Source organism: Dreissena polymorpha, chromosome 4 (assembly GCF_020536995.1).
Source record: "Dreissena polymorpha isolate Duluth1 chromosome 4, UMN_Dpol_1.0, whole genome shotgun sequence".
NCBI lineage: Eukaryota > Metazoa > Mollusca > Bivalvia > Myida > Dreissenidae > Dreissena > Dreissena polymorpha.
In genome coordinates, this window is record NC_068358.1 from 99,030,365 (window position 1) to 99,057,584 (window position 27,220).

At 36.7% G+C, this 27,220-nt stretch overlaps 2 protein-coding genes across 4 annotated transcripts; one reads left to right on the forward strand and one right to left on the reverse strand.

Annotated features, from left to right (window-relative positions):
• Positions 1-542: 542 nt before the first annotated feature.
• On the reverse strand, positions 543-18,941 carry LOC127879019 (ankyrin repeat family A protein 2-like). The gene is made up of 8 exons (XM_052425607.1): positions 18,808-18,941; positions 14,901-15,097; positions 14,155-14,216; positions 13,483-13,546; positions 12,816-12,881; positions 10,925-11,148; positions 4,135-4,282; positions 543-1,470 (listed from the first exon to the last, which is right to left on the reverse strand). The coding sequence occupies exons 2-8, from the start codon at positions 15,088-15,090 to the stop codon at positions 1,427-1,429; spliced, it is 798 nt and encodes a 265-aa protein (XP_052281567.1). The 5' UTR covers positions 15,091-15,097; positions 18,808-18,941; the 3' UTR covers positions 543-1,426.
• On the forward strand, positions 18,893-26,140 carry LOC127879021 (myeloid-derived growth factor-like). Of its 3 annotated transcripts, none has more exons than XM_052425612.1 (6): positions 18,893-18,996; positions 21,293-21,468; positions 21,749-21,796; positions 24,167-24,313; positions 24,973-25,033; positions 25,457-26,140. In XM_052425612.1, exons 2-6 carry the CDS (start codon positions 21,319-21,321, stop codon positions 25,531-25,533), a joined length of 483 nt encoding a protein of 160 aa, XP_052281572.1. In that variant the 5' UTR covers positions 18,893-18,996; positions 21,293-21,318; the 3' UTR covers positions 25,534-26,140. The 3 variants fall into 3 exon arrangements, with proteins under 3 accessions (XP_052281572.1, XP_052281573.1, XP_052281571.1); XM_052425613.1 differs by lacking the exon at positions 18,893-18,996 and adding an exon at positions 19,059-19,197; XM_052425611.1 differs by lacking the exon at positions 18,893-18,996 and adding an exon at positions 19,134-19,232.
• The last annotated feature ends 1,080 nt before the right edge of the window (positions 26,141-27,220 follow it).

Below are 27,220 nucleotides of genomic sequence, written 5' to 3' on the forward strand. Positions count from 1 at the left end.
TGTAAAATTTGGTAGATAGATTTCATTGAGAGGAAGCGCAGTGCTTGATTACGATAAAGCAGGCTTGCATACTTGTTATTTTACTTGTAAATTTTCAGGTTAAAATTTTGTCCATGATATTATGTAGAATATGATGAGAGATATCAAGATGCTATAGGAAGGAAGCTTGCATTGTGGGAAATATGATGAGAGATATCAAGATGCTATCTTAAAGGAAGCTTGCATTGTGGGAAAACAAATTCTTAACATTCAACTATGTATGGCCTTTTGCAGAGCGTCATGTGGTGATTTTTTCAGACACAACTCTGGAAGTTATAGTTATTTCAACTACTTGACTGTTAAAATAACCGATTGGAAGTGTTAATTAAAAAATACAAGACAATGTCACCAGAAGTCAAAGTTTTGTATGTGTGTTAGCGGTAAATTAGGACTTTCTGAACTCATTTAAGTTAAGTACAGTGGTTTAATCTTGTCTGTGATGAAAATAATTCCCAAATTATAAAGATATTAAAATTGAACTTGATAAACAAGGAGTCAAATAGTTACTTTAAATATATTTATTTTAAATTATAAGGTGAAAACAAGGAACATCGTGTAAATTATGTTCATTTAGAAAATGCGCAAAATAAGTTTAACATAGCAGACAAGTTACAAGTATGCATTATGTACCCATTATTTTCATTTCATTAAGAGCCTAGAGGTGTATATAATTGTCATATTTAGTCTCGTTACTATCAATTAACTGTGATGCATTACCATGCGCAAATATGCCCTGGACTTAACCTGTATTCATACTCAAAATCATGTCCGCAATCAACTTCATCTTTCATTCAGCACATTTTTGTGATGGGGATTATATACATGTAATTTAGTTGCGCTCTGTGAAAAGGAGGGTTTAATGCATGTGTGTAAAGTATTGTCCCAGATTAGCCTGTACAGTCTGCACAGGCTAATCAGGGACAACACTTTCTGCCTAAACTGGATTTTTTATAAGAAGAGACTTTCTTGCGATAAAAAATATAAAAGCGGTAAGTGTCGTCCCTGATTAGACTGTGCAGACTGCACAGGCTAATCTAAGACGACACTTTATGCACATGCATAAAACCCCCTTTTTGGGGTAAAATGTCGATTTACAAACATGTGTATTCATTGACAACACTAATATGACAAAACCATAATTTTTTATTTTCATAAACTAAACTCAACTCATTTAAATGTGGACACTTGAGCAACCCTTTCTTTGATGCCATTTCTGATGATATTCAGAGCACATTTTCTGTACTCTGTGAATCAGGCCTGGAGAATAATCCAAGAAGGCTCCTGGTCGGCTCTACTAGGATTGCATAGATTGCAAGCTGTGACCATCTCAATTCTAATGGATTGCCAGCTGTGACCACCTCAAGTCTAATGGTGACTTTGACCCGTTTCATTCAAACATTGACAGCATGTAGGTCTCTATAGCATGTTGAACTGCAAATATAAATACAGCACTGCTATTTCATTGAATGATACAATCAACATTTTAAACTGTTTCTATAGGAACATAATTTTTATTATAAAAATTGTCCGTAGAATTACACCATCAGTTCTTTTTTTGTTTCTATAAGGTTAGTGAATCAGATCAACATCAATAAAATAAACCATTCTATTTCTTTGTAGACACTAATTGATTTCTAACTGGATTGTTAAGTTTTCAAATCATCGATTGACTAAACTCATTTCTCTAGAACAATTTACAAGTATGTATCTGTACTACATTTCAAGTTTCATTCTTCTTTTTATACAAGAGTACCGCATAACGGGTGCCACGCTTGGCTGGGGAAGCTTGTGAGATTTTTTTTTTTTTTTTAGAGGTCACAGTGACTTTGACCTAGTGACCCAAAATGGGTGTGGCGTGTAGAACTCGTCAAGGCGCATCTACATATGAAGTTTCAAAGTTGTAGGAGGAAGCACTTTGATTTTAGTGCCAATGTAAAGGTTTTAGCACGACGCCGAGCAGGCTATGACAATACCTCGGGGTTTTCTCCGAAAACAGCTTCGCTTAAAATTATGTCTAGCACAGCTATCACCTGATTTAGCATCTACATATTTCAGTTCTGAAAATTGAGCTCTTTGAAAACATGTTTAAATGCATGTGCGTTAAGTGTTAGCTTGTGCACTCATCGAAGGCTAATCAATGATGAAACTTTCCGCCTAGACTTGATTTTGTTTTTCAAGAGACTTCCTTAAAACAACGAATTTCATTAAAGCATAAAGTGTTTTCCCAGATATGTCTTCACAGACTGCAAATGCATTAAGCCCCATTTTCCCAGAACAGCGCTTAATTGTATTTGCAAGATTAACCAGACAACAATTAAAAGATGGTTATTTAGGTTTCACATGTTATGTCAAAAATTGTCAACATATTGTCAACATATGCACCTTCCATCACCCAAAGTCTGTTATAGATAATATTGGCAAATGCAGTGATTGAAATAAGCATAAGACTGAAGGTCTTGGACGCTGGTAATTTGTTTAACCCTTAACCCCTTAGATATGTATTTTGACGCATTTGTAGTCACTTAGAAAGTTAATTTTATAAAAAACTGATCTTACTATATTCAAGCTTTAAAGGTTTCATTTCCATCCCCTAGATATTGATGGGCAACAAACAGTATAAAACCGGATCAAATAATTAAGGAACTTGGTAAGAATGTTCATGTTGGCAATACTTAAGCTGTATTCAAATCTGTGTCTTGTGCGCAAAAAACAAGGCCTTAAAGCTGGGTGAAGTCTGGTCAAGATAACCTGGTCTAGTCTTCAGTGTCGGTGATTGCTAAAGGACAGGGTGAAGTCTGGTCAAGATAACCTGGTCTAGTCTTCAGTGTCGGTGATTGCTAAAGGACAGGGTGAAGTCTGGTCAAGATAACCTGGTCTAGTCTTCAGTGTCGGTGATTGCTAAAGGACAGGGTGAAGTCTGGTCAAGATAACCTGGTCTAGTCTTCAGTGTCGGTGATTGCTAAAGGACAGGGTGAAGTCTGGTCAAGATAACCTGGTCTAGTCTTCAGTGTCGGTGATTGCTAAAGGACAGGGTGAAGTCTGGTCAAGATAACCTGGTCTAGTCTTCAGTGTCGGTGATTGCTAAAGGACAGGGTGAAGTCTGGTCAAGATAACCTGGTCTAGTCTTCAGTGTCGGTGATTGCTAAAGGACAGGGTGAAGTCTGGTCAAGATAACCTGGTCTAGTCTTCAGTGTCGGTGATTGCTAAAGGACAGGGTGAAGTCTGGTCAAGATAACCTGGTCTAGTCTTCAGTGTCGGTGATTGCTAAAGGACAGGGTGAAGTCTGGTCAAGATAACCTGGTCTAGTCTTCAGTGTCGGTGATTGCTAAAGAACAATCATGGCTCTTGTTATCCTTTGGTGTTTTCCGTCATTCTTTCCGTCCGTCTGGTTTAAGATTTCAACATAAAACTTAATGGGTGTATTAAAGATATCAATATGGATAAATGCCATGCACGAGAAACATAACCCTACACTTTGTTAAATACGAGTTATTGCCCTTTATTGATTTGGTATACTGTAATTGTTCAGTGTTACCGGTATGTATCAGATACAAGATTTCAACACGAAACTTCATGAATGTAAAGATATCAATGAGAAGTATCGTGCACATGAACCATAACCCTAAACATACTTAAATAATAGTTATTGCCTTTTAGATCTGCACCAATCCATTAACAAAATTTATTTTGTGGAGGATATCAATTCTACAAATGTGCTTGTTTGTGTCTTTAAAATTGAGGCAGTTAACAAGGACTGCTCAGATTCTCAGTTTATTAATAGGAAGGCATAAACATTTTCTTGGTCATTAATATTAATTTAATAATTTTGGATTTATTTAACAATTCTTTGTTTCATTGGATTTTTTGCAGTTTTCCACAGTTTTTCAGTTATATTTTGGTGGTCAGTGCAAATACTTTTCCTGAGTAAGGAAAGTAATGTTTTTAAGTACTTAGTGCACATTCTGATGTCAGTAAATTTATTGAATCAATGGTGGACGCAGATTAGGCAGTAGAAACAATGTTATAACAAGTTTGGTCGAAGTTGTAATTTCAATTACTAAACAGCTGCTGAACCCTGCAGACCAGCACACTGACCAAGTTTGTGTCCTTGCCCCACAGCAAGGTCCATGGCCGTGTGACCTTCATCATTCTCCAAGGTCAGGTCGGCCCCATACTCAAGCAGCAAGGTCACAGAGGTCACATGGCCGTTGTAGGCTGCATACATCAACCCTGTACTACTGGTCTGCAAACAGGCCAGAAGTAGGATTTAGAACACAAGTGTCATTTTACTTTTTGTAAACTAATTTCTTAATTTAAAATTCAAAAGTATGCATACAAATAAACATAATTTTTTTAAATACTTTTGAAAATAAGATTATTGTTGCTCTCAAACAAATATTTAGCTTATAGTAATTCCAAGCAAACATTTTTATAAGATAATTTGGATGTGTCATGCAAAAATGTATCTTGTGGTGTATGCTGGTCAGGAGCTACCATGTATCTTGTGGTGTATGCTGGTCAGGAGCTACCATGTATCTTGTGGTGTATGCTGGTCATGAGCTACCATGTATCTTGTGGTGTATGCTGGTCATGAGCTACCATGTATCTTGTGGTGTATGCTGGTCAGGAGCTACCATGTATCTTGTGGTGTATGCTGGTCAGGAGCTACCATGTATCTTGTGGTGTATGCTGGTCATGAGCTACCATGTATCTTGTGGTGTATGCTGGTCATGAGCTACCATGTATCTTGTGGTGTATGCTGGTCAGGAGCTACCATGTATCTTGTGGTGTATGCTGGTCAGGAGCTACCATGTATCTTGTGGTGTATGCTGGTCAGGAGCTACCATGTATCTTGTGGTGTATGCTGGTCATGAGCTACCATGTATCTTGTGGTGTATGCTGGTCAGGAGCTACCATGTATCTTGTGGTGTATGCTGGTCAGGAGCTACCATGTATCTTGTGGTGTATGCTGGTCAGGAGCTACCATGTATCTTGTGGTGTATGCTGGTCATGAGCTACCATGTATCTTGTGGTGTATGCTGGTCAGGAGCTACCATGTATCTTGTGGTGTATACTGGTCAGGAGCTACCATGTATCTTGTGATGTATGCTGGTCAGGAGCTACCATGTATCTTGTGGTGTATACTGGTCAGGAGCTACCATGTATCTTGTGGTGTATGCTGGTCAGGAGCTACCATGTATCTTGTGGTGTATGCTGGTCAGGAGCTACCATGTATCTTGTGGTGTATGCTGGTCAGGAGCTACCATGTATATTGTGGTGTATGATGGTCAGGAGCTACCATGTATCTTGTGGTGTATACTGGTAAGGAGCTACCATGTATCTTGTGGTGTATGCTGGTCAGGAGCTACCATGTATCTTGAGGTGTATACTGGTCAGGAGCTACCATGCATCTTGTGGTGTATACTGGTCAGGAGCCACCATGTATCTTGTGGTGTATGCTGGTCAGGAGCTACCATGTATCTTGTGGTGTATACTGGTAAGGAGCTACCATGTATCTTGTGGTGTAAACTGGTCAGGAGCTACCATGTATCTTGTGGTGTATACTGGTAAGGAGCTACCATGTATCTTGTGGTGTATACTGGTCAGGAGCTACCATGTATCTTGTGGTGTATACTGGTCAGGAGCTACCATGTATCTTGTGGTGTATGCTGGTCAGGAGCTACCATGTATCTTGTGGTGTATACTGGTAAGGAGCTACCATGTATCTTGTGGTGTATACTGGTCAGGAGCTACCATGTATCTTGTGGTGTATACTGGTAAGGAGCTACCATGTATCTTGTGGTGTATACTGGTCAGGAGCTACCATGTATCTTGTGGTGTATGCTGGTCAGGAGCTACAATGTATCTTGTGGTGTATACTGGTCAGGAGCTACCATGTATCTTGTGGTGTATACTGGTCAGGAGCTACCATGTATCTTGTGGTGTATGCTGGTCATGAGCTACCATGTATCTTGTGGTGTATGCTGGTCATGAGCTACCATGTATCTTGTGGTGTATGCTGGTCAGGAGCTACCATATATCTTGTGGTGTATGCTGGTCAGGAGCTACTTGTGGTGTATGCTGGTCAGGAGCTACCATGTACTTGTGGTGTATGCTGGTCAGGAGCTACCATGTGGTGTATGCTGGTCAGGAGCTACCAGGTGGTGTATGCTGGTCAGGAGCTACCAGGTGGTGTATGCTGGTCAGGAGCTACCATGTATCTTGTGGTGCATGCTGGTCAGGAGCTACCATGTATCTTGTGGTGTATGCTGGTCAGGAGCTACCATGTATCTTGTGGTGTATGCTGGTCATGAGCTACCATGTATCTTGTTGTGTATACTGGTCAGGAGCTACCATGTATCTTGTGATGTATGCTGGTCAGGAGCTACTTGTGGTGTATGCTGGTCAGGAGCTACCAGGTGGTGTATGCTGGTCAGGAGCTACCAGGTGGTGTATGCTGGTCATGAGCTACCATGTATCTTGTGGTGCATGCTGGTCAGGAGCTACCATGTATCTTGTGGTGTATGCTGGTCAGGAGCTTCCATGTATCTTGTGGTGTATGCTGGTCATGAGCTACCATGTATCTTGTGGTGTATACTGGTCAGGAGCTACCATGTATCTTGTGGTGTATGCTGGTCAGGAGCTACCATGTATCTTGTGGTGTATACTGGTAAGGAGCTACCATGTATCTTGTGGTGTAAACTGGTCAGGAGCTACCATGTATCTTGTGGTGTATACTGGTAAGGAGCTACCATGTATCTTGTGGTGTATACTGGTCAGGAGCTACCATGTATCTTGTGGTGTATACTGGTCAGGAGCTACCATGTATCTTGTGGTGTATGCTGGTCAGGAGCTACCATGTATCTTGTAGTGTATACTGGTAAGGAGCTACCATGTATCTTGTGGTGTATACTGGTCAGGAGCTACCATGTATCTTGTGGTGTATACTGGTAAGGAGCTACCATGTATCTTGTGGTGTATACTGGTCAGGAGCTACCATGTATCTTGTGGTGTATGCTGGTCAGGAGCTACAATGTATCTTGTGGTGTATACTGGTCAGGAGCTACCATGTATCTTGTGGTGTATACTGGTCAGGAGCTACCATGTATCTTGTGGTGTATGCTGGTCATGAGCTACCATGTATCTTGTGGTGTATGCTGGTCATGAGCTACCATGTATCTTGTGGTGTATGCTGGTCAGGAGCTACCATATATCTTGTGGTGTATGCTGGTCAGGAGCTACTTGTGGTGTATGCTGGTCAGGAGCTACCATGTACTTGTGGTGTATGCTGGTCAGGAGCTACCATGTGGTGTATGCTGGTCAGGAGCTACCAGGTGGTGTATGCTGGTCAGGAGCTACCAGGTGGTGTATGCTGGTCAGGAGCTACCATGTATCTTGTGGTGCATGCTGGTCAGGAGCTACCATGTATCTTGTGGTGTATGCTGGTCAGGAGCTACCATGTATCTTGTGGTGTATGCTGGTCATGAGCTACCATGTATCTTGTTGTGTATACTGGTCAGGAGCTACCATGTATCTTGTGATGTATGCTGGTCAGGAGCTACTTGTGGTGTATGCTGGTCAGGAGCTACCAGGTGGTGTATGCTGGTTAGGAGCTACCAGGTGGTGTATGCTGGTCATGAGCTACCATGTATCTTGTGGTGCATGCTGGTCAGGAGCTACCATGTATCTTGTGGTGTATGCTGGTCAGGAGCTTCCATGTATCTTGTGGTGTATGCTGGTCATGAGCTACCATGTATCTTGTGGTGTATACTGGTCAGGAGCTACCATGTATCTTGTGGTGTATGCTGGTCAGGAGCTACCATGTATCTTGTGATGTATGCTGGTCAGGAGCTACCATGTATCTTGTGGTGTATACTGGTCAGGAGCTACCATGTATCTTGTGATGTATACTGGTCAGGAGCTACCATGTATCTTGTGGTGTATACTGGTCAGGAGCTACCATGTATCTTGTGGTGTATGCTGGTCAGGAGCTACCATGTATCTTGTGGTGTATGCTAGTCAGGAGCTACCATGTATCTTGTGATGTATACTGGTCAGGAGCTACCATGTATCTTGTGGTGTATACTGGTCAGGAGCTACCATGTATCTTGTGGTGTATACTGGTCAGGAGCTACCATGTACCTTGTGGTGTATACTGGTCAGGAGCTACCATGTATCTTGTGGTGTATGCTGGTCATGAGCTACCATGTATCTTGTGGTGTATGCTGGTCAGGAGCTACCATGTATCTTGTGGTGTATGCTGGTCAGGAGCTACCATGTATCTTGTAGTGTATACTGGTCAGGAGCTACCATGTATCTTGTGGTGTATGCTGGTCAGGAGCTAGTATGTATCGTGTGGTGTATGCTGGTCAGGAGCTACCATGTATCTTGTGGTGTATACTGGTAAGGAGCTACCATGTATCTTGTGGTGTATACTGGTCAGGAGCTACCATGTATCTTGTGGTGTATGCTGGTCAGGAGCTACCATGTATCTTGTGGTGTATACTGGTCAGGAGCTACCATGTATCTTGTGGTGTATGCTGGTCATGAGCTACCATGTATCTTGTGGTGTATACTGGTCAGGAGCTACCATGTATCTTGTGGTGTACGCTGGTCAGGAGCTACCATGTATCTTGTGGTGTATACTGGTCAGGAGCTACCATGTATCTTGTGGTGTATGCTGGTCAGGAGCTACCATGTATCTTGTGGTGTATACTGGTCAGGAGCTACCATGTAACTTGTGGTGTATACTGGTAAGGAGCTACCATGTATCTTGTGGTGTATAATGGCCAGGAGCTACCATGTATCTTGTGGTGTATAATGGTCAGGAGCTACCATGTATCTTGTGGTGTATGCTGGTCAGGAGCTACCATGTATCTTGTGGTGTATGCTGGTCAGGAGCTACCATGTATCTTGTGGTGAATACTGGTCAGGAGCTACCATGTATCTTGTGGTGTATGCTGGTCAGGAGCTACCATGTATCTTGTGGTGTATGCTGGTCAGGAGCTACCATGTATCTTGTGGTGTATACTGGTCAGGAGCTACCATGTATCTTGTGGTGTATGCTGGTCAGGAGCTACCATGTATCTTGTGGTGTATGCTGGTCAGGAGCTACCATGTATCTTGTGGTGTATGCTGGTCAGGTGCTACCATGTATCTTGTGGTGTTTACTGGTCAGGAGCTACCATGTATCTTGTGGTGTATACTGGTCAGGAGCTACCATGTATCTTGTGGTGTATACTGGTCAGGAGCTACCATGTATCTTGTGGTGTATACTTGTCAGGAGCTACCATGTATATTGTGGTGTATACTGGTCAGGAGCTACCATGTATCTTGTGGTGTATACTTGTCAGGAGCTACCATGTATCTTGTGGTGTACGCTGGTCAGGAGCTACCATGTATCTTGTGCTGTATACTGGTCAGGAGCTACCATGTATCTTGTGGTGTATGCTGGTCAGGAGCTACCATGTATCTTGTGGTGTATACTGGTCAGGAGCTACCATGTAACTTGTGGTGTATACTGGTAAGGAGCTACCATGTATCTTGTGGTGTATACTGGTCAGGAGCTACCATGTATCTTGTGGTGTATGCTGGTCAGGAGCTACCATGTATCTTGTGGTGTATGCTGGTCAGGAGCTACCATGTATCTTGTGGTGTATGCTGGTCATGAGCTACAATGTATCTTGTGGTGTATGCTGGTCAGGAGCTACCATGTAACTTGTGGTGTATACTGGTAAGGAGCTACCATGTATCTTGTGGTGTATGCTGGTCATGAGCTTCCATGTATCTTGTGGTGTATGCTGGTCAGGAGCTACCATGTCTGCTAATGAGACCATAAAACCTTGCGTGAATTTAAAGGAGACAGCATAGCTCTTGACCAGACTGCATGATCTTGCAGGAGCATAGCTCTTGACCAGACTGCATGATCTTGAAGGCTTCGCTGGCGGCATATGGCTTAAGACCGATTTTCACATGACGTGCGTCAATTAAAGGCTAAACAGGAACTTATGTACTTGGTTATGAACTTTAACAGTATTTCTGCAAAACATCTGAATTGCTAAGAGATGGAGTAAAAATTAACTTTACAAATAATAATTGTTAAAATTTCAAAATAAGACCATACACAATTTTTTTTACACCCTAACCTCTGAAATGCAAAAAACTATTACAAAACATGGTAAGTACATCGTCAATAATGCGAGTAACAATAGCTATTTAACATATTGTGCATTTTTGAAGTTTGGCCTTTAAAAAGACGTCAGGTAGGCCTTTCACGAAGGTATGACAAATTTTCTCCCATCAAGGGGTAAACGGAAGACTGTTGTTACTCATATTAAATAAAGAAGGAGATACGACAGTTTTCCGTTCAGCCCTCGCCATGGTCTTTTTCCGGTAATAAATTATTATAAATTTTCATGTTCAATGATGACATTACTGTCTGGAAAAGCTGCTTTAAGGCCAAATGAAACCATAACATTGATATCTGAGATGGAAGATGGTCTTGCACATGACACACAGTCTAAATATGATTTAACATTTGTGGCATATTGCTTTTAAAGTGCATGATGAAAAATAAAGATTCACTCCAAATAAGCTGTTTCATGACCGAAAATTTGACCTTAAACTTTTGTGGAAGACTGATTTTACACACTTCATATTGTGTTCTTATGGAGGACATTTGTGTTTAGTTGTTTTTAAATGCATTATGAATGACGAGTTTTTTGAAATTGTAAAATGAGTGACAAAGTTTTAGTCCAGACAAGCTCGGATGCACTAACACACGCACACATGTTGGCATTTACCAGAATTGTGACTGCTTTATCGAGCTTTCTGCAAGAGGGCGAAACAAAAATGTTTGTGTATTAAATACCTATTACACTCTTACTTCATCAGTGTAATCCACATTCATTCCCAGCAGCAGGAGATGCTTCAAAATATCAACGTAACCAAAGCAGCTGGCAAAAAGCAGGCAGTTCTCTCCATGACTACCGATGATATCCAGGCTGGCCTGGTGGTCTAGCAGGTATTTGGCAGTCAGGTACTGACCATGTGCGCAGGCCCACAGCAGGGGGGATAACCCTGTGTCATCCAGTCTGTCAACTGCAGCATCTGTGAAAAACATGTCAAAGAATTGACAATATAGAGAAAACCCAGTTTAGGCGTAAAGTGCCATCCCTGAAACACTTTATGCGCAGGCATTAAGCTTATTGTCTGTTGTACATTTGAGAGATTTAGTCATAAAGACATATACACACATGGTATGAAGTATGTTTTACTAACTGAATATTAAGGTCTTATAACTGTAATGAAATAATTTTGTCTCGTTCCTTAAATAACCGTCACTACAAACTTATACTGGATATGTGCGTAAAACAATACAAATTCTGTAAAAATCAAAACAAGAAAAGGTTTCCATATGTGACAGTCTTAATCAAAGACTTTCAGTTGATGATAAAACAGTATCTTTACGTTGCCAAAACTTTGCTCATAATATCATTATAATTATTGTCTTAACCCTAGTTATATCAATTAATTACATAATATTTTATTTTTCCTGTGTTTTAATACCGTAGCCTGTATTGTTTTATGGCTTAAGTTTCTTACAGCATTTTTATTTATATCACACATTTTTAGATTATTAATCATTTAATTAATGCTGCATAAAAGTATCAATCACTCTTATGTTTATCAATTGCATGTATATTTATATGTTTTGTACAACGCCATTGAATATAATTATATAAATAGGCGTTTCATCAAATTAGCAAGTTTCAAATCAAAACCCTTCGTGGTGTAGGAGTTGTGTGTTGGCTGATACCACTACAGGTAGGGCTTGAAATCCCTTGACATATTTAAAACATACAAAAAAGAGGAAATTCCTATATTTTGCCAATAAGTTCCCATGTCTTTTGCATTATGGATCGCTTATTTTCAATCCCAATTTGTATGTGTGTAAATTCTTTCTTGATATATGTAGGTACCATGTTTACCTATTGTTTATTCCACTATAAGATTATTATGTACTATCATTTTCACATTTTAAAATATATGCTCGCACTCTGTATAAAAACAAGGTAATTCTATTACAATTTTTTATATGCAGGTGTCGTTGAAGTAAGCTTTTGCTTAAATAGTATACTAAGTGACAAAATGTTGACCCCAAAATAAGTTCAACTTGACTTTATATTAAAGTGATATTATGGGCATTTTTCACTGTTAAATTGAGCTGAAAAGAATTAACAGGTCAACAGAGTAAGTTAAAATGTGATTACTGACCAATTATCTGCAACTTATCTTGCTACCAGTTGTTTATAAAAAAAATGTGTTTTATATTCGATATCTTATGTGACTTACCCAGTTCTGTAAGCCAAAATGATCTGTAAAACAAAATTGTGCCTTTGTGTCGTATAAACGAATCTGCGCTAAAACTAAATTTAGGTTCACATTGTACATGCGTGATCAGTTGTCAAACGAAAGTACGTTTGATATTCAAATGCTTTATTTTTCTCTTTCCGGAATATTGTTTTAGTATGTTGATGCTGCATTAACAAATATAAGTGTATATGAAGTGAAAACACCAAAAATAAACAACGGTTGTGATAGACACCTATAAACTGTTAGATGCCCATAATATCACTTTAAACTTAATTGGCATTCACAATTTATCAATCACAAAAGTTTTATCAAAGAACTACAATGAACTTGACATGAGAAAATATTTAATTGTATTAAACAACTGCTATTAAAATTGATAATATACTCCATGAGTCTATTACCTTGTTCTATCTCTTGTCTCAACATGTTGAGCTCCCCTTGGGCAGCTAATTGATGAATTGTCAATGCTGGAATGGTCATACAAACACATATAGGATAATTTAAATGATAGGATAAATATGTAAAGTGTCTATGAATATTATTCCGTTTACATCAATCTGGAGTAAAGTATTCATAATTAAGTAATATTAGTATAAGGTTTGCCAAGATTGATACATGTTTGTTACAAAATTTAGCATATAACTATTTTTAAGTATTTTGCATGTTGCCATGCACAATTATACATTATACGAGTCCAAGTGACATATTATTATCAAAGTATGTATTCACATATAATAAGGGTGTTACAGTATGAACTTATAGCCAGCTTGTATATAGCTAAAAAATGAAATGAGACGTGCTCTGTTAAAAAGGGGTTTAATGCCTCTGCATAAACTGTTGTTCCAGATTAGCCTGTACAGTCTGCACAGGCTAATCAGGGATGACACTTTCCGCTTGTATGATATTTTGTGTTTAAAGAAAGTCTCTTCTTAGCACAAATCTAGTTTAGGCAGAAAGTGTTGTCCCAGATTAGCCTATGCTGACTGCACAGGCTAATCTGGGACAACACTTTATGCACATGCATTAAACCCCTTTTATAACAGAGTATGGCCCAAATGTATAACCTACACTGAATTACTGGAGTGTCAGTCTGTACATTGCCCCTCTGCACATTGGTCATTATAGTACCTGGCTAAATCAGAAATAACAGGGGACTAAATTAAACAATTTTGAACATTTTTTAAATATCAGTGTCATCAAATCAATAAAAAGCATCAATTGCATACAAGTTAAACCTGAAAGAACTTTTAAACCTGTTACTTGAGACTCAAGCCTGTTGACATAGTTAACAAAATTCACACAAAATATTACAGCTTCTTGAAGTAAAATTGTGATTGGTCTCGTGCAGTTATAATCTACTAAATCTTATGTAACAAAAACTTTGAGACAACAAGCAATCTTTCTTCAATGTCTGAAACTTTTTTAAGACCAATAGGCATAGCAAAGATCTATAGGTCTGTTTTACCTGAGAAAACATAATAAATTAGCCTCGTTCTGGGAAAACTAGGCTTAATGCATGTGCATAAAGTGTTGTCAGTGCAGTCTGCAGTCAAGGACAACACTTTGCGCCTGAATTGGATTTTTGCTAAGAAAAGACTTCTTTCACAAAAAAAGTCATAAAAGCAGAGTCTAATCTGGAATGACACTTGACACACATGAATAAACCTTGCTTTATCCGAACGAGGTTCATATCATGGACTCAGTTTCCTAGAATAAGCATACTGTTGTTGTTGTTCTTACCCTTCCAGGTGTGGTGGATGCTGGTCCTCGGGATTTAGTCTTTGTTGGAGAGACATTGTCACCTGAACAAAAATGAATAGTAGAAACTTGTTAAAAGTTTAAAGTTAATATTTATGTGAAAAGCTATTTTCAATATAATGCAAAGACCTCATAAAATATTTTTCAATACAAATTCACACATTCACATTGTTTTTTTATAATTGTCCATGAAAGGCTCTTGTTTACAGATTTTGTGTTTTTAAAAAATGTCATTGAATGAATTAGCAAACAAAACTGTACTATTTTAAACCTTTAAAAAAAATTGTAATAACAAGGAAAGAGATAAAAGGAAAAAATATGCCCACCCTAGGGTTGAAACCAGTGACCATAGAAGCAAAAGCTTACTACGGTACCACTTCACCAGAAGGGCTTATAAATTTGGATGGTAGTTTAAACACATTGGTTTAAATACAAGCTTTTGCTGAATTATTGATGAAAAGCTTAACAAACACTATGTAATTTCCAATAACTTTTGATGCTTATCAATATACTAAGATATAGTTTTTTATTTCTTAATCAGCAGTGTTAATTTGCTTGTTTTGAATATAAGGCACACATTCTTTTTTAATTTAAATTGCAACTGTTTTTAAACACTAGTAGTTGTTTTGACAAGCTATAGCAAGTCCCCTGAATAGTGAAAACTTGATTTATATGTAAAACAATGTGTTCTGCAGACTCCCATGATGTAAAATTAATTGCCAACTTACCATCAGCCAACACAGAGGCTACTTCCAAATCTATCAATTCTTGGTCTGTGTCAATCGGTGAGACGAGTCTCAAAGCGCTCAGTTTCTTCATAGGTGAAATCATGAGACATCTTGTAGACTCTGCTGTAGATTTATCATTGTGGCCCTGATTTCCAGACGAAGACATAGATTCATATTCATCCGATTCCATTACACAACTGTAACAAAACGTAAGGCTATATAAGACACTTTTAAAATTAAATCTCAAGTATCAATATGCAATTGTCCGTAGAAGAAGCTTTCCTGACCAAAGTGGTAAGGAAAAACTTAGGAAAAAAAATTCCTAGGGCTAACAGCATATAGGGAGACAGGGCAAACAGACGTGGATTTCTTATTTTACAACAAATAAAACTCTTGTTGAATCTTTAGTTCCTATAATTTAACTTGGAATGGAACTTCAACATTTTCTGATATGGCGGTCTCTTTGGTCATCCTTTGAAATCCGATAAATTATTTTGACAAGAGGGCCTGAAAGGCCCAAAGTCGCTCACCTGAGATAAAGAGAAATGACCTGTTCTTTGCAGCCCAAGATATAAAAAGAACAAATGTTCTAACCAAGTTTTATAAAGAATGAACAACAATTGGCCCCCTGGCGGCCATGTTTTTCAACAGACTGCAACCATTTTTGAACTCGTCCAAGATATTATTGGGAAAAATCTTCTGACAAAGTTTCATAAAGATCCAACAATAAATGTGGCCTCTACAGTGTTAACAAAGCCAAATATTCATGACGCACAATGGAAGACAGACAAAAATTGACAAAATGTGATCACAAAAGTTCACCATGAGAAAAAAATATTATGCTCATAAAGATTGTCACCATGTGTGAAGATCAGAAAGTGTCATTCAGATTGAACTAAAAATGTGACTAAAAGTATTCACAATGTTTCACTATTAACAACTGTGAAAGTTCGGTCTTATTCGCTTACGCAAGTGAACCGGCCACAGGACGGTTACAAGTTATGTAACTTTGTGAGCACTTATGTTATACGGAAATATTTATCAAGTCTAATTAAAGAACGCTTATTTCCGGTCAGGATGACACCAATGACTGGTTATAATTCAATTAACTAAAGGCGTCCAGTCAGATACGCCTGAATATACTCAAAGAATTAATCTGTAAGTGAAAACCAAAGCAGCTTTAACTTTTATTGTATGAACTAGAAAAATGAAGAACAATGACAGAGAATTAAGAACAGGTACAAGCCAAGTCTAAAGAATCTTAGCATCATTAAAAATGAACAAATACAGCAAATACCTTAATGAATGTAAAAAGAAGCCTGTTTAAACTTTTACTCTTTTATAAAAGAAGGTGTATTTTCTCAAACCGTCATTGCTATGAATATTAGACCGGTTATATTTACCATTTGTATACCTTTTCTGTACATATTGTATCATATAACAGAAGGGAATAGTAACATAATATAATGTGAACTCATTACAATCCAATATTGAGTAAGGAGATTATTCATACCCATGTCTATTCATATCTATGTTTTCAGTAAAATAAAGTCATAATATCTATGTTTTCAGTAAAATATAAATATAAACTGGAAAAGTGGCTCCTTTTAAAGTCTTGTTATCAATTAATTAATACTATTATTTTTCAGTCAGATTCAAATTGTATGCTTATTCATAAATACATGTGCATACAATTATCATAATCTAAAACTGCAAATATGCATTGTGGTATTGATTATTAATTCATATGTAGCTAAATTGTAATTTACAAAATAAAAAGAATTATGACCTGATTACTTTCTTAAGAATATATAGTGAATAATCCAACATTTTGTGCAAGTAGATTATCCTTTAACATGTAATTTATTTCATTATCATCAGATTATTTGCAAATTGATAATATCATGATCTCAGAAAATTAAAACACTGAGCAGAACATTTCATCTTTCATATAAGTTATGATCATCACACACAGCGCTGGCTGGTCTCAAGCAAATATCAAATCACTCTGCTCCCCAGTGTTTTATTGCCAAGCAATTAATTATGGATTTCTTCCTTCATGATAAGGTGTTTGGTGAAAATGCTGCCTTACCCTTGTCCTATAACAACTCTGGGGAACTCTGTAGGGGTTTTCTCAAAGAAAGCTTATCAGTAAAAGTTCCCATTATAGATTAATTTGCTACAAACTGATAACAAATGTGACAAAACAATAAGTACAGATTTACACAAGAAATTACAACTTAGTCCCCACCCCCTGGCGGCCATGTTTTTCCACCCATCGTGACCATTTTCGAACTCCTCTGAGATTTCTATAAAATCGATGTTTACAAAAAAAAATTATGATGATTAGAAAAAAAATGTGACTTCTAGAGTGTTCACAAGCTTTTTTTACTATATAAATCAAACGAAAATGACCCCCCCCCCCCCCCCTTGGCGGCCATGTTTTTTTTACCGCTCCGAACCATTTTCAAACTCAACCGTCATATCCAGAAAACAAATGTTCTGACCAAATTTCATGAAGATTGGACCAAAAATGTGACTTCTAGAATGGTCACATGTTTTCACAATATACATATAGAGAAAATGCCCCGCCCACTGGCGGCCATGTTTTTTCACCGATCTGGACCATTTTCGAACTCGTCCGAGATATTAATGAAACCAATGTTTTGACCAAGTTTAATGACGATTGGGCAAAAATTGTGACTTCTAGAGTGTTCACAAGGTTTCTCTATAGCCATATAAGGAATACTGCCCCGCCCCCTGGCGGCCATGTTTTTCAACAGACCAGAACCATTTTTGAACTCAACCAACATATAATTTAGACAAACATTTTGACAAAGTTACATGAAGATTGGGCATCAAATGTGACTACTACAGTCTTCACAAGGTGTTTCTTTTTTTGACCTAGTGACCTAGTTTTTGACCCAGCATGACCCAGTTTCAAACTCAGTCGAGTTATCAATGAGACAAATTTCCGACCAAGTTCACAAGGAAAAATGTTGACAACGGACGACGCACAACAGACAAAAGGTAATCACAAAAGCTCACCATGAGCATGTTGTGCTCAGGTGAGCTAAAAAGTTGGATTCTTTGTAATTCTCTGTGTCCCCAGTTGCAATAATCTTATTCCCAGCTAATGACCCTTTGGGTCGCTGGGAGTTGCAACTGATAACAACATTTTTCATGGCACTTTAATGGGTAATATTAACAACATAAACTTTTTTCTGTTATAAATAAACACCAACAGATCATAAATATATCACAAATTAAAACAACTTATGTAATATGGTATGCTCGCATAATAATGATATTAATCCAAAGTTCAAAACACGTCAACGGGTCATCAAATGTTTAGTTTTTGCAAAGGACAACATTGAGGATTTCCCAATTCCAACATGCGCTATTGACTATCTCCAGAATCCTCTGTGAGATAGATCTTAAGTGTAATTAACCAATCGTAATACATCGCTATCTCCAGACCTTAAGTAAGAATAGATACATCGAATCGTCAATCAAAACTTTGGCTTATGTTTATTTTTTTTATCAAGTTTTTGTTTAAAGTATTTCTTCACAAATGACTCGCAAATTGATGTTGATGGTTACAGGTTTTGTGTTTGTAACGATGTATTTGGTTGAATGAACTCGATTGTATAGACTTACATGAGACATAATTGTTTGACATGATAAAATATTTAATCAGGAAGTGCCCTGAACTGTAAGTATGTTCTCAAAAGCTAATAGTCAAACTAATTAGTCGTAAATCTAGCGATGTTTATCGACTCTATACTTATAGCCGGAGTAAAAAGCTCAGAGTATTCAAGTCCCTCAATAATCACCCGACTGTTGTCATAGATGTTTCGATTTATTTTAAAACAAAAACAAATGTAGTATGAATGTGTCGTAATACCTCTCTGATATGGTTATAACTTGATGCTTTAAGGCAAAATTTGAAATAAAATTTCTAAGTAAATGTTCATTATGTTGTGCTCATTTAAAATGACAAAATCGTACACAAGGGACGTAACTGCTCTGTAAAGGCTGTTATTATAAAACATATATTTTGAGAAGTGTTGCAAGATTTTTGTGCTTTGAAAAGGTATTTTTATTATTTATTTATTTCCCGAACTGAGCAATATGCTTTATTGGAATATACAATTAATATTTATCTCCGACTTAAAGTGATAGATTATTTTGCTTTCATTTGCGTATGCTGTTAAGATAAATTTGTTGGTGTCAGATTAATTCCAGAATCAATACGACAATAGCATTCTCTGACACGTCGCCTTTTGCAGTTTTGGTTTGTATAATCATCATTTTGATTTTGTATGACAGGTCAGTGACAAGTATTTCATACCATTTATTAATAACCTCCTGGCTTAAATCAAAGATATTTAAAACAGTATTCAATTTTTCTGAGGCATTTTTTAAGAATTCATAGCATTTAAAAAGAGTTAGTTCATTTAAAGGTTAGTTGTTTTAATTGGCTTAAGAAGGTAATTGGTTTTATTTATTTAATTCTTATAAAAGCTGTGTGTGATTCTTATGTTATTTGAATAAGAATGGAAATGTTTACAATGTATATGTATATCACATATATCTACCACTTCAATATTACACTTCAATTGATGACTATGTCTTACATCAAATAAATTTGAAATGCATATTTCTTAAGTACAGCGTTTTTCCTCTATATAAAGATGATTCCGTAAAACGGCAACATTCCCAATGAGACAGTTTTCCCAATGTCAAAATAATACATTCCCAATAAACAAAAAAAAAAAATTGGCAGAAACAAATGTTGATAAGTTGCATGCGCATGTGTTAATCCCTTTTGTCAAAACATCACAGTCTACACAATAGGTCAGTATACCTGCTAAGTGTGTTTTCACAACAACCAACACTTAATCAAGTTGTGTCCAGATTTTCTGTTTACTGAGTACTGTCTAAAGTATACTGATTCAATAATGAATCATCTAAAATTTAACCGTAATGATAAAGATACAGCATGTTTGTTTTGAAATTAATTTTGAGGAAATGTCTATTCAAAATCATTTGAGATATCATTTTGTTAAAATGAACAACAAAAGTTTTAACTAAAAATAAAATATTTGAAATGTCTATGCTACTCATTTTTTATACAAAAATCTATACACCCACGCTTTCTATGCGGTAACGTGACAGTTTTACATAAGCAGCATATTATTCGCGCGCTTTGTATTGGAACAAAGAATTAAGCGTACACACGAAATATACATGACTTGTGAACTGTTGATTTTAAGCTAGAATTTGATAACATGGCGTTAACATTAAATTCAAAAGCGTGTTTCGGATTACAAATTGTATTATGGTCTAAAAGAATGCAACAAAATATTTTCAGTTTTAGGTAATTAAATAAATAATAATTTGTTTAACTTGGAGAAATAAATGCTATTATAATGAGAGTATGAAGAATAAATTGCACAACTTCCATGATGATTACCCTTGGTTGCCATCAGCAGTCCTTTAAGTAAGTGGCCATGATTTTTTTACGGAGGAGTACACCGTAATGACTGATTAGTTTGGTAGATACAGCAATGCCACAGAACCACTGAAACTATCTATTGATAGTAAGTGACACTGGGTTTTTCACGCACAACTGATTCACAATCATTCGCATCTTCAGTGCCATGGAGCCATACTCTTATACTATACTGCTCGTTCAGTAGTACATGTATGTAACCAATTTCGGTGTAAAATGAACACTACCAAAAAAAATTACCGGTACTGATTACATTTGTATCTATTGCGCATTTATACAATTCTGACTTTTAAAATAAGGGATTATGTATCAAATATTGAGTGGATATTTGTCAGATGTTGTTTATAGCAAAGTTTCATCGATGGTCGAGTCTACTGACGCAAACCTGGTTAATAAACTCGTTAAGTGTTGATAGAAACAGGGCTTTGCAGGAAATCATTCACCATTTCGATGTTAATATGCAACTTATTATTTGCACATGTTTTCTAAAGTTTTCAGCATAATTAATAAATTTCCCAGGTTGGATGAAAACGCCGCTCATTTTCCCAAATTGGCCGGTACCGGCAACATTCCCATAGTAGTGAGGAAAAACGCTGAAGTACCACAAAAAATCATTTATTTATTAAATGTGCCAAGTTTGATTAGGCAGAATTTTGAAGTGGGCCTTATTAGATAAGAGCGAAATAGTATTCAGGACGATTTGACCTAGTTGCAATAATCCAACTCCCACTAGTCCCAGCTCTTGACCCTCCGGGTGGCTGGGCTGTAATGGTACTCATAAAAGCTCAGAGCATTCAAGAAGAACTACAATTTGACCCTTATGCTTTTAAAATTTGTACATTTTTTTGCATGCTTTCTTAATTTATTTGTATAGGGAATTTCACTGTTGTCTACATAGAGATGAGACCAGCTGTTGCAACCAAAGTCATGTTTATGACACTGTCCACACTTCTGCTGTTGCTGAAGACGTCGATGTGTAAGCTGCTGGTGTCAGAATCATTCTTTGTCTCTCCAGGAGGACATACTAACAGTCATGTGGAAAAATCTTCGGTAAATTATAATATTATACAATCTTTAATCATCTATATTTCATGATCGTGCCACATTATTGTATGAAGGAAACATAAAAATACAAACCTTTGTTTATTTCGTACTGGTTATATGAACTGAAATTTCTAAATAATGCAATTTGAAGTTCAGTCTGAAACCATTTTTTAGACCTAAAAAAATAATCACGATGATAAGTGTTTTGGATGATGCCAAGACTTATATTGTTATAGTCTTAAATTATATTGTATAATGATGTAATATGTATTCTCATACTTTTCAGGGATTTGCTTGTGAGTTTACTTATGCTTGCCAAGGCGGGACCAATGAGGTACAGGTTTTCGGTGTTTTTGGCATGCACAACTTTATTAACAGTCTCTTTCAAATTAAATGGTTTTGTGTAATATTTAATTAATATTGAGTAACAAAAAGAGTTTTTATTATGGCAAAGTAAAATTATATGTATTTAATGAATTCTTTATTGTACTGTTTATGTACATGTATGCAGTAATTTTGAGTTATAAAATTTAATATCTAAATAATGTCATACAAATTAGCTAGCTAGTAATTCCTTTGATGTACAATTTAAATATTTGAAAAATTAAGTATGCAACATGTCCAGGTTTTTTGGTAATTGGTTATTCTTTTTATAAACTTAGTATCTATTATTATTTCAATGCAGTCTTGCTCTTTTGCTGTTTTTCACCAAATACTTAGAGCAATACTACTCACCCATTTGTTGGCGTGGCCCTTGACATCTGCCTAATGCACAGGTTAATGTGAATGTGCAACATCTCCATAACAGTTTTTCTACTTAAGGCATTCACTTAATAATTCACACATGTATATGGGGTCTTTATGCGAAGTCAACAAGCAAGTTTAATAAATTTAGCAGAATTACCGGTATGCCTCTTTATGTACTTTTGTAACCGCTACAAATTCTCGTTTAAAACTTCAAGCATGTCTTCAGGAATCAGGATAATATCATGATGATTCATGGGAGGTCACTTACTAAAATAAAGCCCACAACCTTTACTTGCAATGAAGCAAAACTATGCCTCTTTTTTGTGCGGAGAATTTCATGTTTACTTAACACTCGTGTGCAAGGACTCCATATCTCTATGTCAACTACATATATTGAAATAAAACTGAACATATGTTTTCAGAATCTTTATGAAGTGAACCAACACTGACCAAGTCTTATATCTTTGACCAGCCTTTGAACAGAATTATGCCCCTTATGTACATGGAAAAGTCAGGTTTGCCTGCAACAAGCACTTTTCTCCCTAGCTTCTAAAGATACAAAATGTATTCATTTGACACTTTGCACATGTCCTTGTGATGATCATGTCAGGGCACCAGGCCAATAAGTCTGACCTTCAATTAAGCAGAATCATTCCTTTATTGTACTGAAAACGTTTATGTTAACATTTGGGTGCAACAACTCCTATCTAGCTGATTAGGTGACCTTGCTTGGGGTAACATTTGAGGCCAGTTGGGTCAAGGTCAGTGATGCTTAAATTATGTACTCAATAATTTCAGTATGTATTGTGCTGAAAAAGTGTTTGTGTGTGTGTGTGTGGGGGGGGGGGGGGGGGGGTAGCTTACATGCAAACCAAGGGTGGGTTGTATGGGGTGCCAGTTAGATCAAGGTCACTGTTGCTAAAAATAGACAAAGTTGAGTTTGGATAGAGATATTGTGCTGTAATTTAGCTTATATGCTTGCTTGCAGATCAATGAAATTCAACTAAATAAATATGTCAAAAGTTAACATTTAGTTTCTTGACATGGTCAGATTCCATGTTTAATGTATACATTTCAGCTTTATGTTTGCATTTATGATTTACTGGTTTACATAAACTGGAATTTTAATAACTACTACAAATATTCAACTTGTGTTCTTTTATTAGGTGACTGACAGAAAATGCTTGTTATTCTTTCAAAACAGAAGAAAAGTCAAGCGCACTGTCGGTGGACAGCTCTTGTTAGTCCCCTACCAGTTTTACCGAAGGGGAATTATGGTTTGCGCTCCGTCAGTCTGTCAGTCTGTCTGTCAGTCTGTCTGTCAGTCTGTCCGTCACATTTTTCTGGATCCTGCGATAACTTAAAAAGTTCTTCATATTTTTTCATGAAACTTGGAACATGGATATATGGCAATATGGACATTATGCACGTAATTTCAATTCGTTCCTACGTAAAAAATTTTGGTTGTTATGGCAACAAATAGACTAGAAATACTGCTGAAAATGGTGGTTTTTTGGATCCTGCGATAACTTTTAAAGTTCTAAATATTTTTTCATGAAACTTGGAACATGGATAGATGGCAATATGGACATTATGCACGTCATTTCATTTTATTCCTACGTCAAAAATTATGGTTGCTATGGCAACACATAGACTAGAAATACTGCTGAAAATTGTGGTTTTCTGGATCCTGTGATAACTTTGTAAGTTCTTAATATTTTTTCATGACACCTGAAACATGGATAGATGACAATATGGACATTATGCACGTCATTTCATTTTGTTCCTACGTCAAAAATTCCGGTTGCAATGGCAACAAATATATATTAAAAAATCTGGAATTTCTGACAATGGTGGAGCCGGTAGGGGACTTATATTGCTTGACAATAGTCTTGTTGTTACTCTACTCTAGGAAGACACTAATAATTTACAATTCTTTAAAAAAAATCTTTAACAGGAGTGGGTTATGACCATGCAAGAAGATGAGGAGCACCATTTCTCATGTAGTGTTTCGAGGCCTGAGCATTCACCAACATCGTACCTTTTCTTCCAGCATTTTGAAATGGCCATAACGGGTGGACATCTTAAGGGAGCTGTGGTTTTGGTACTGTTACTACATCTTCCTTTTTGCAACTAATTTTTTTGCTTACTTTACATATGTGTCCAGGTTCTTTATATAAGGTAATTGTGACCTATAACTATGATCAGCCTTTTAGCAGAATTATGGCCCTTGTTTATCTAAATCTCGGGTTAAGGTTCAGCATAAGGTTTGCATGCAACATGTATATTTGTCTTAAACTACTACATGTACAGACATTAATTTGAAACTTCACATTATTTAAGCGTAAGAATGCACATGCAGGTGTGCAGACTCACTGACAAGGTTTGCAGACTCACTGACAAGGTTTGCAGACTCACTGACAAGGATTGCAGACTCACTGACAAGGTTTGCAGACTCACAGACAAGGTTTGCAGACTCACTGACAAGGTTTGCAGACTCACAGACAAGGTTTGCAGACTCACTGACAAGGTTTGCAGACTCACTGACAAGGTTTGCAGACTCACTGACAAGGTTTGCAGACTCACTGACAAGGTTAAGCGTAAGAATAATCATGCAGGTTTTCAGACTCGCTGACAAGTCCCATAACTCTGCCCTAGAACAAAAAGTAAAACACTTGTGTCCTTGATTTTTATTTAATTCATTTATTTAAAATGTAAATTATTGACTCTATTCAGCATGTGTGATGTTTGTGTGTTGTGTAGGGAGAAAAGGGAAAGACTTGCAACGAGGATGAATATGTTACAGATACAGAAAAGAACTTGGGTAACTCAAAACTTTCATAACATTTGTTTTTCTGTCCAGTATGATAATTGATACAAGTTAGAATTGTAAAAGTAAATACCTGCATGTATTAATGTCAAACAGTTTAATACAAGTTCTTCCTTTATTTTTAAACTAGATAAAATGTTAATGGGCTTAAAACTTGAATAAAAGTCCAAAAGAAGAGACACCAAAACAAATATAAAAGCAGAGCTTTAAACATTTGTAAATCAGATGTCACCCTGTCCTCTTTAAGTCACACAAGTTTGTGATCCCATAAGTGGACAGTGTAGCTTCCTAACCAGACTGCAGGAATGCACAGGCAGGTCTGGAGATATGCACCCAGCATATTGCATAATACCCATCTTTGCATGATTCTGTTCAACAACTGTTATTGCCATTGATTGAAGAACTTTTTCTTTTCAGTTTACAGTGCCAGTGGGTTTCAGTCCCATCTAAATAGTGTTTTTGCAGTATTTACAAGGCACAGAGAGGATTTGTAATTGAATTACCATGTCACTGGTCTAAGTTTGATGATTTGTACTTGTTTAAGAAGTGTTCATACATCAATGATAATTGCTCCAAATTCCAGATATATAATTATAATACATTAAAATATCCATTCACTCATTGTTTATAACCATAATACAAATGTGTTGTAAGAAGGAAATCTTTACAAACTTGTTCATATTGTAATACTTTTCATTTCAACGGACATCTGTTGTGACACTAAATACATTTTTTTGTTCATTGTTTACAGAAAATAATTCAGTTGACCACAGAGCAGGCTACACCCTGTGTTTAAGTTAGATTTGTCAATGTCATTAATGAAGCAAAGTTCGAACTTGTGTTCTATTTTTCTGTATAGGATGAAGGCTAATATTGGATTAGACATGATTTAAAGTTTTTGTGTGTCTTTCTTCTCCCACATTTATGAATGAATTGCCACCTGGATTACAGTTGTGTGTTGTATTGCCATTCTTGTTTTACAATCATCTTCATATGATATGTTATGGTATTTTAAACTGGTGCGTTTTAATTGGTAACAGGTTTCATTATTGTATGCAAATAATACATTCACATTTCATTGAATAAATATTATAAATACTGTTTATGATTCATATAGACCAGTTGAACGTTATTGTTTACATTCGGGATTTTCCGCGCATGCGCACTGACTGGTTGGCAAAACACTGGTTACAGAAACATACGACATGTATAAAGGGCTTTTGTTTAGTCAACTGGTCGATTGCATTTGAACCAATGTATGCGTCATTGTTGCCCTATTATTGAAATATTACAATATTTCATGTTCATGATAGCAGTATTCAATAAAAAAATTGCTTTTGGTGCACTAACAATTTTGTGTTATATCAGTTAAAAAGTGTCCGGTAATCGTGAACAGAAGTGCCATTGTGATTGAGGTAATCGGCTAAAGAAATGCCCATTAAGATGTGGCATCGGACTCTTTTAAACATTTGAATTTCCTCAAATACGCCAGTAAACTAACACATCTAGCATAGTGTAACATTTATAGACTAATTGATCTTTTAATTCGTATGGAAAACACGTTCTGGAGTAATTTCTACGTATTTTTATTGTGTTTAATATGTACTGATTATCCATTCTAAGATAATTTTCGAAAGCATTGTATCGTCTTTCTTCATAAAATCAACCATTTTCCGCGGTTTTCTTTCTTTGCAATTCCATTAAGCGGTCAAAATGTTGCGTGTCTGAAAAATCCAATGAATAGAAAATAAAATTTAAAAAGCAGCCCATTAACACTCAAAATCAACAAATATTTTGTAAAATATTTCGAAGCAAGATGTATTTGTGAAACACTATGCCCCCCATATATTTGACTTTGAAGAATGACCTTGACCTTTCACCGCTCAAAATGTGCAGCTCCATGAGATACACGTGCATGCCAAACATCAATTTGCTATCTTCAATATTGCAAAAGTAATGACGATTTTAAAAGTTTGGCACAAACAAACCAACAAACAGACAGGGCAAAAACAATATGTCCCCCAGTATAGACTGGACATTAAAATAAAGCTAACACATACAAAATCAGTTTTCCTTACAGCCAAAGCAAACAATTCAATGCTAAATGTGGTCTGGTAACAGTTTAAACGAGATCAAAATTCTCGTGTTTTTTTGTTGTTCATTTCCCGCGAAGATATCCGA

Coding starts and splice junctions, on each gene's coding strand:
- LOC127879019 (XM_052425607.1), bottom strand. CDS start 15,090: ATGGAATCGGATGAATATGAATCTATGTCTTCGTCTGGAAATCAGGGC. Junction 4,283..10,924: donor ATGTGGATTACACTGATGAA/GTAAGAGTGTAA, acceptor GCCTGTTTGCAG/ACCAGTAGTACAGGGTTGAT. Junction 1,471..4,134: donor GGGGCAAGGACACAAACTTG/GTCAGTGTGCTG, acceptor TTATATTTGCAG/TTCAACATGCTATAGAGACC.
- LOC127879021 (XM_052425611.1), top strand. Junction 21,797..24,166: donor GCCAAGGCGGGACCAATGAG/GTACAGGTTTTC, acceptor AATCTTTAACAG/GAGTGGGTTATGACCATGCA. Junction 24,314..24,972: donor TTAAGGGAGCTGTGGTTTTG/GTACTGTTACTA, acceptor TGTGTTGTGTAG/GGAGAAAAGGGAAAGACTTG.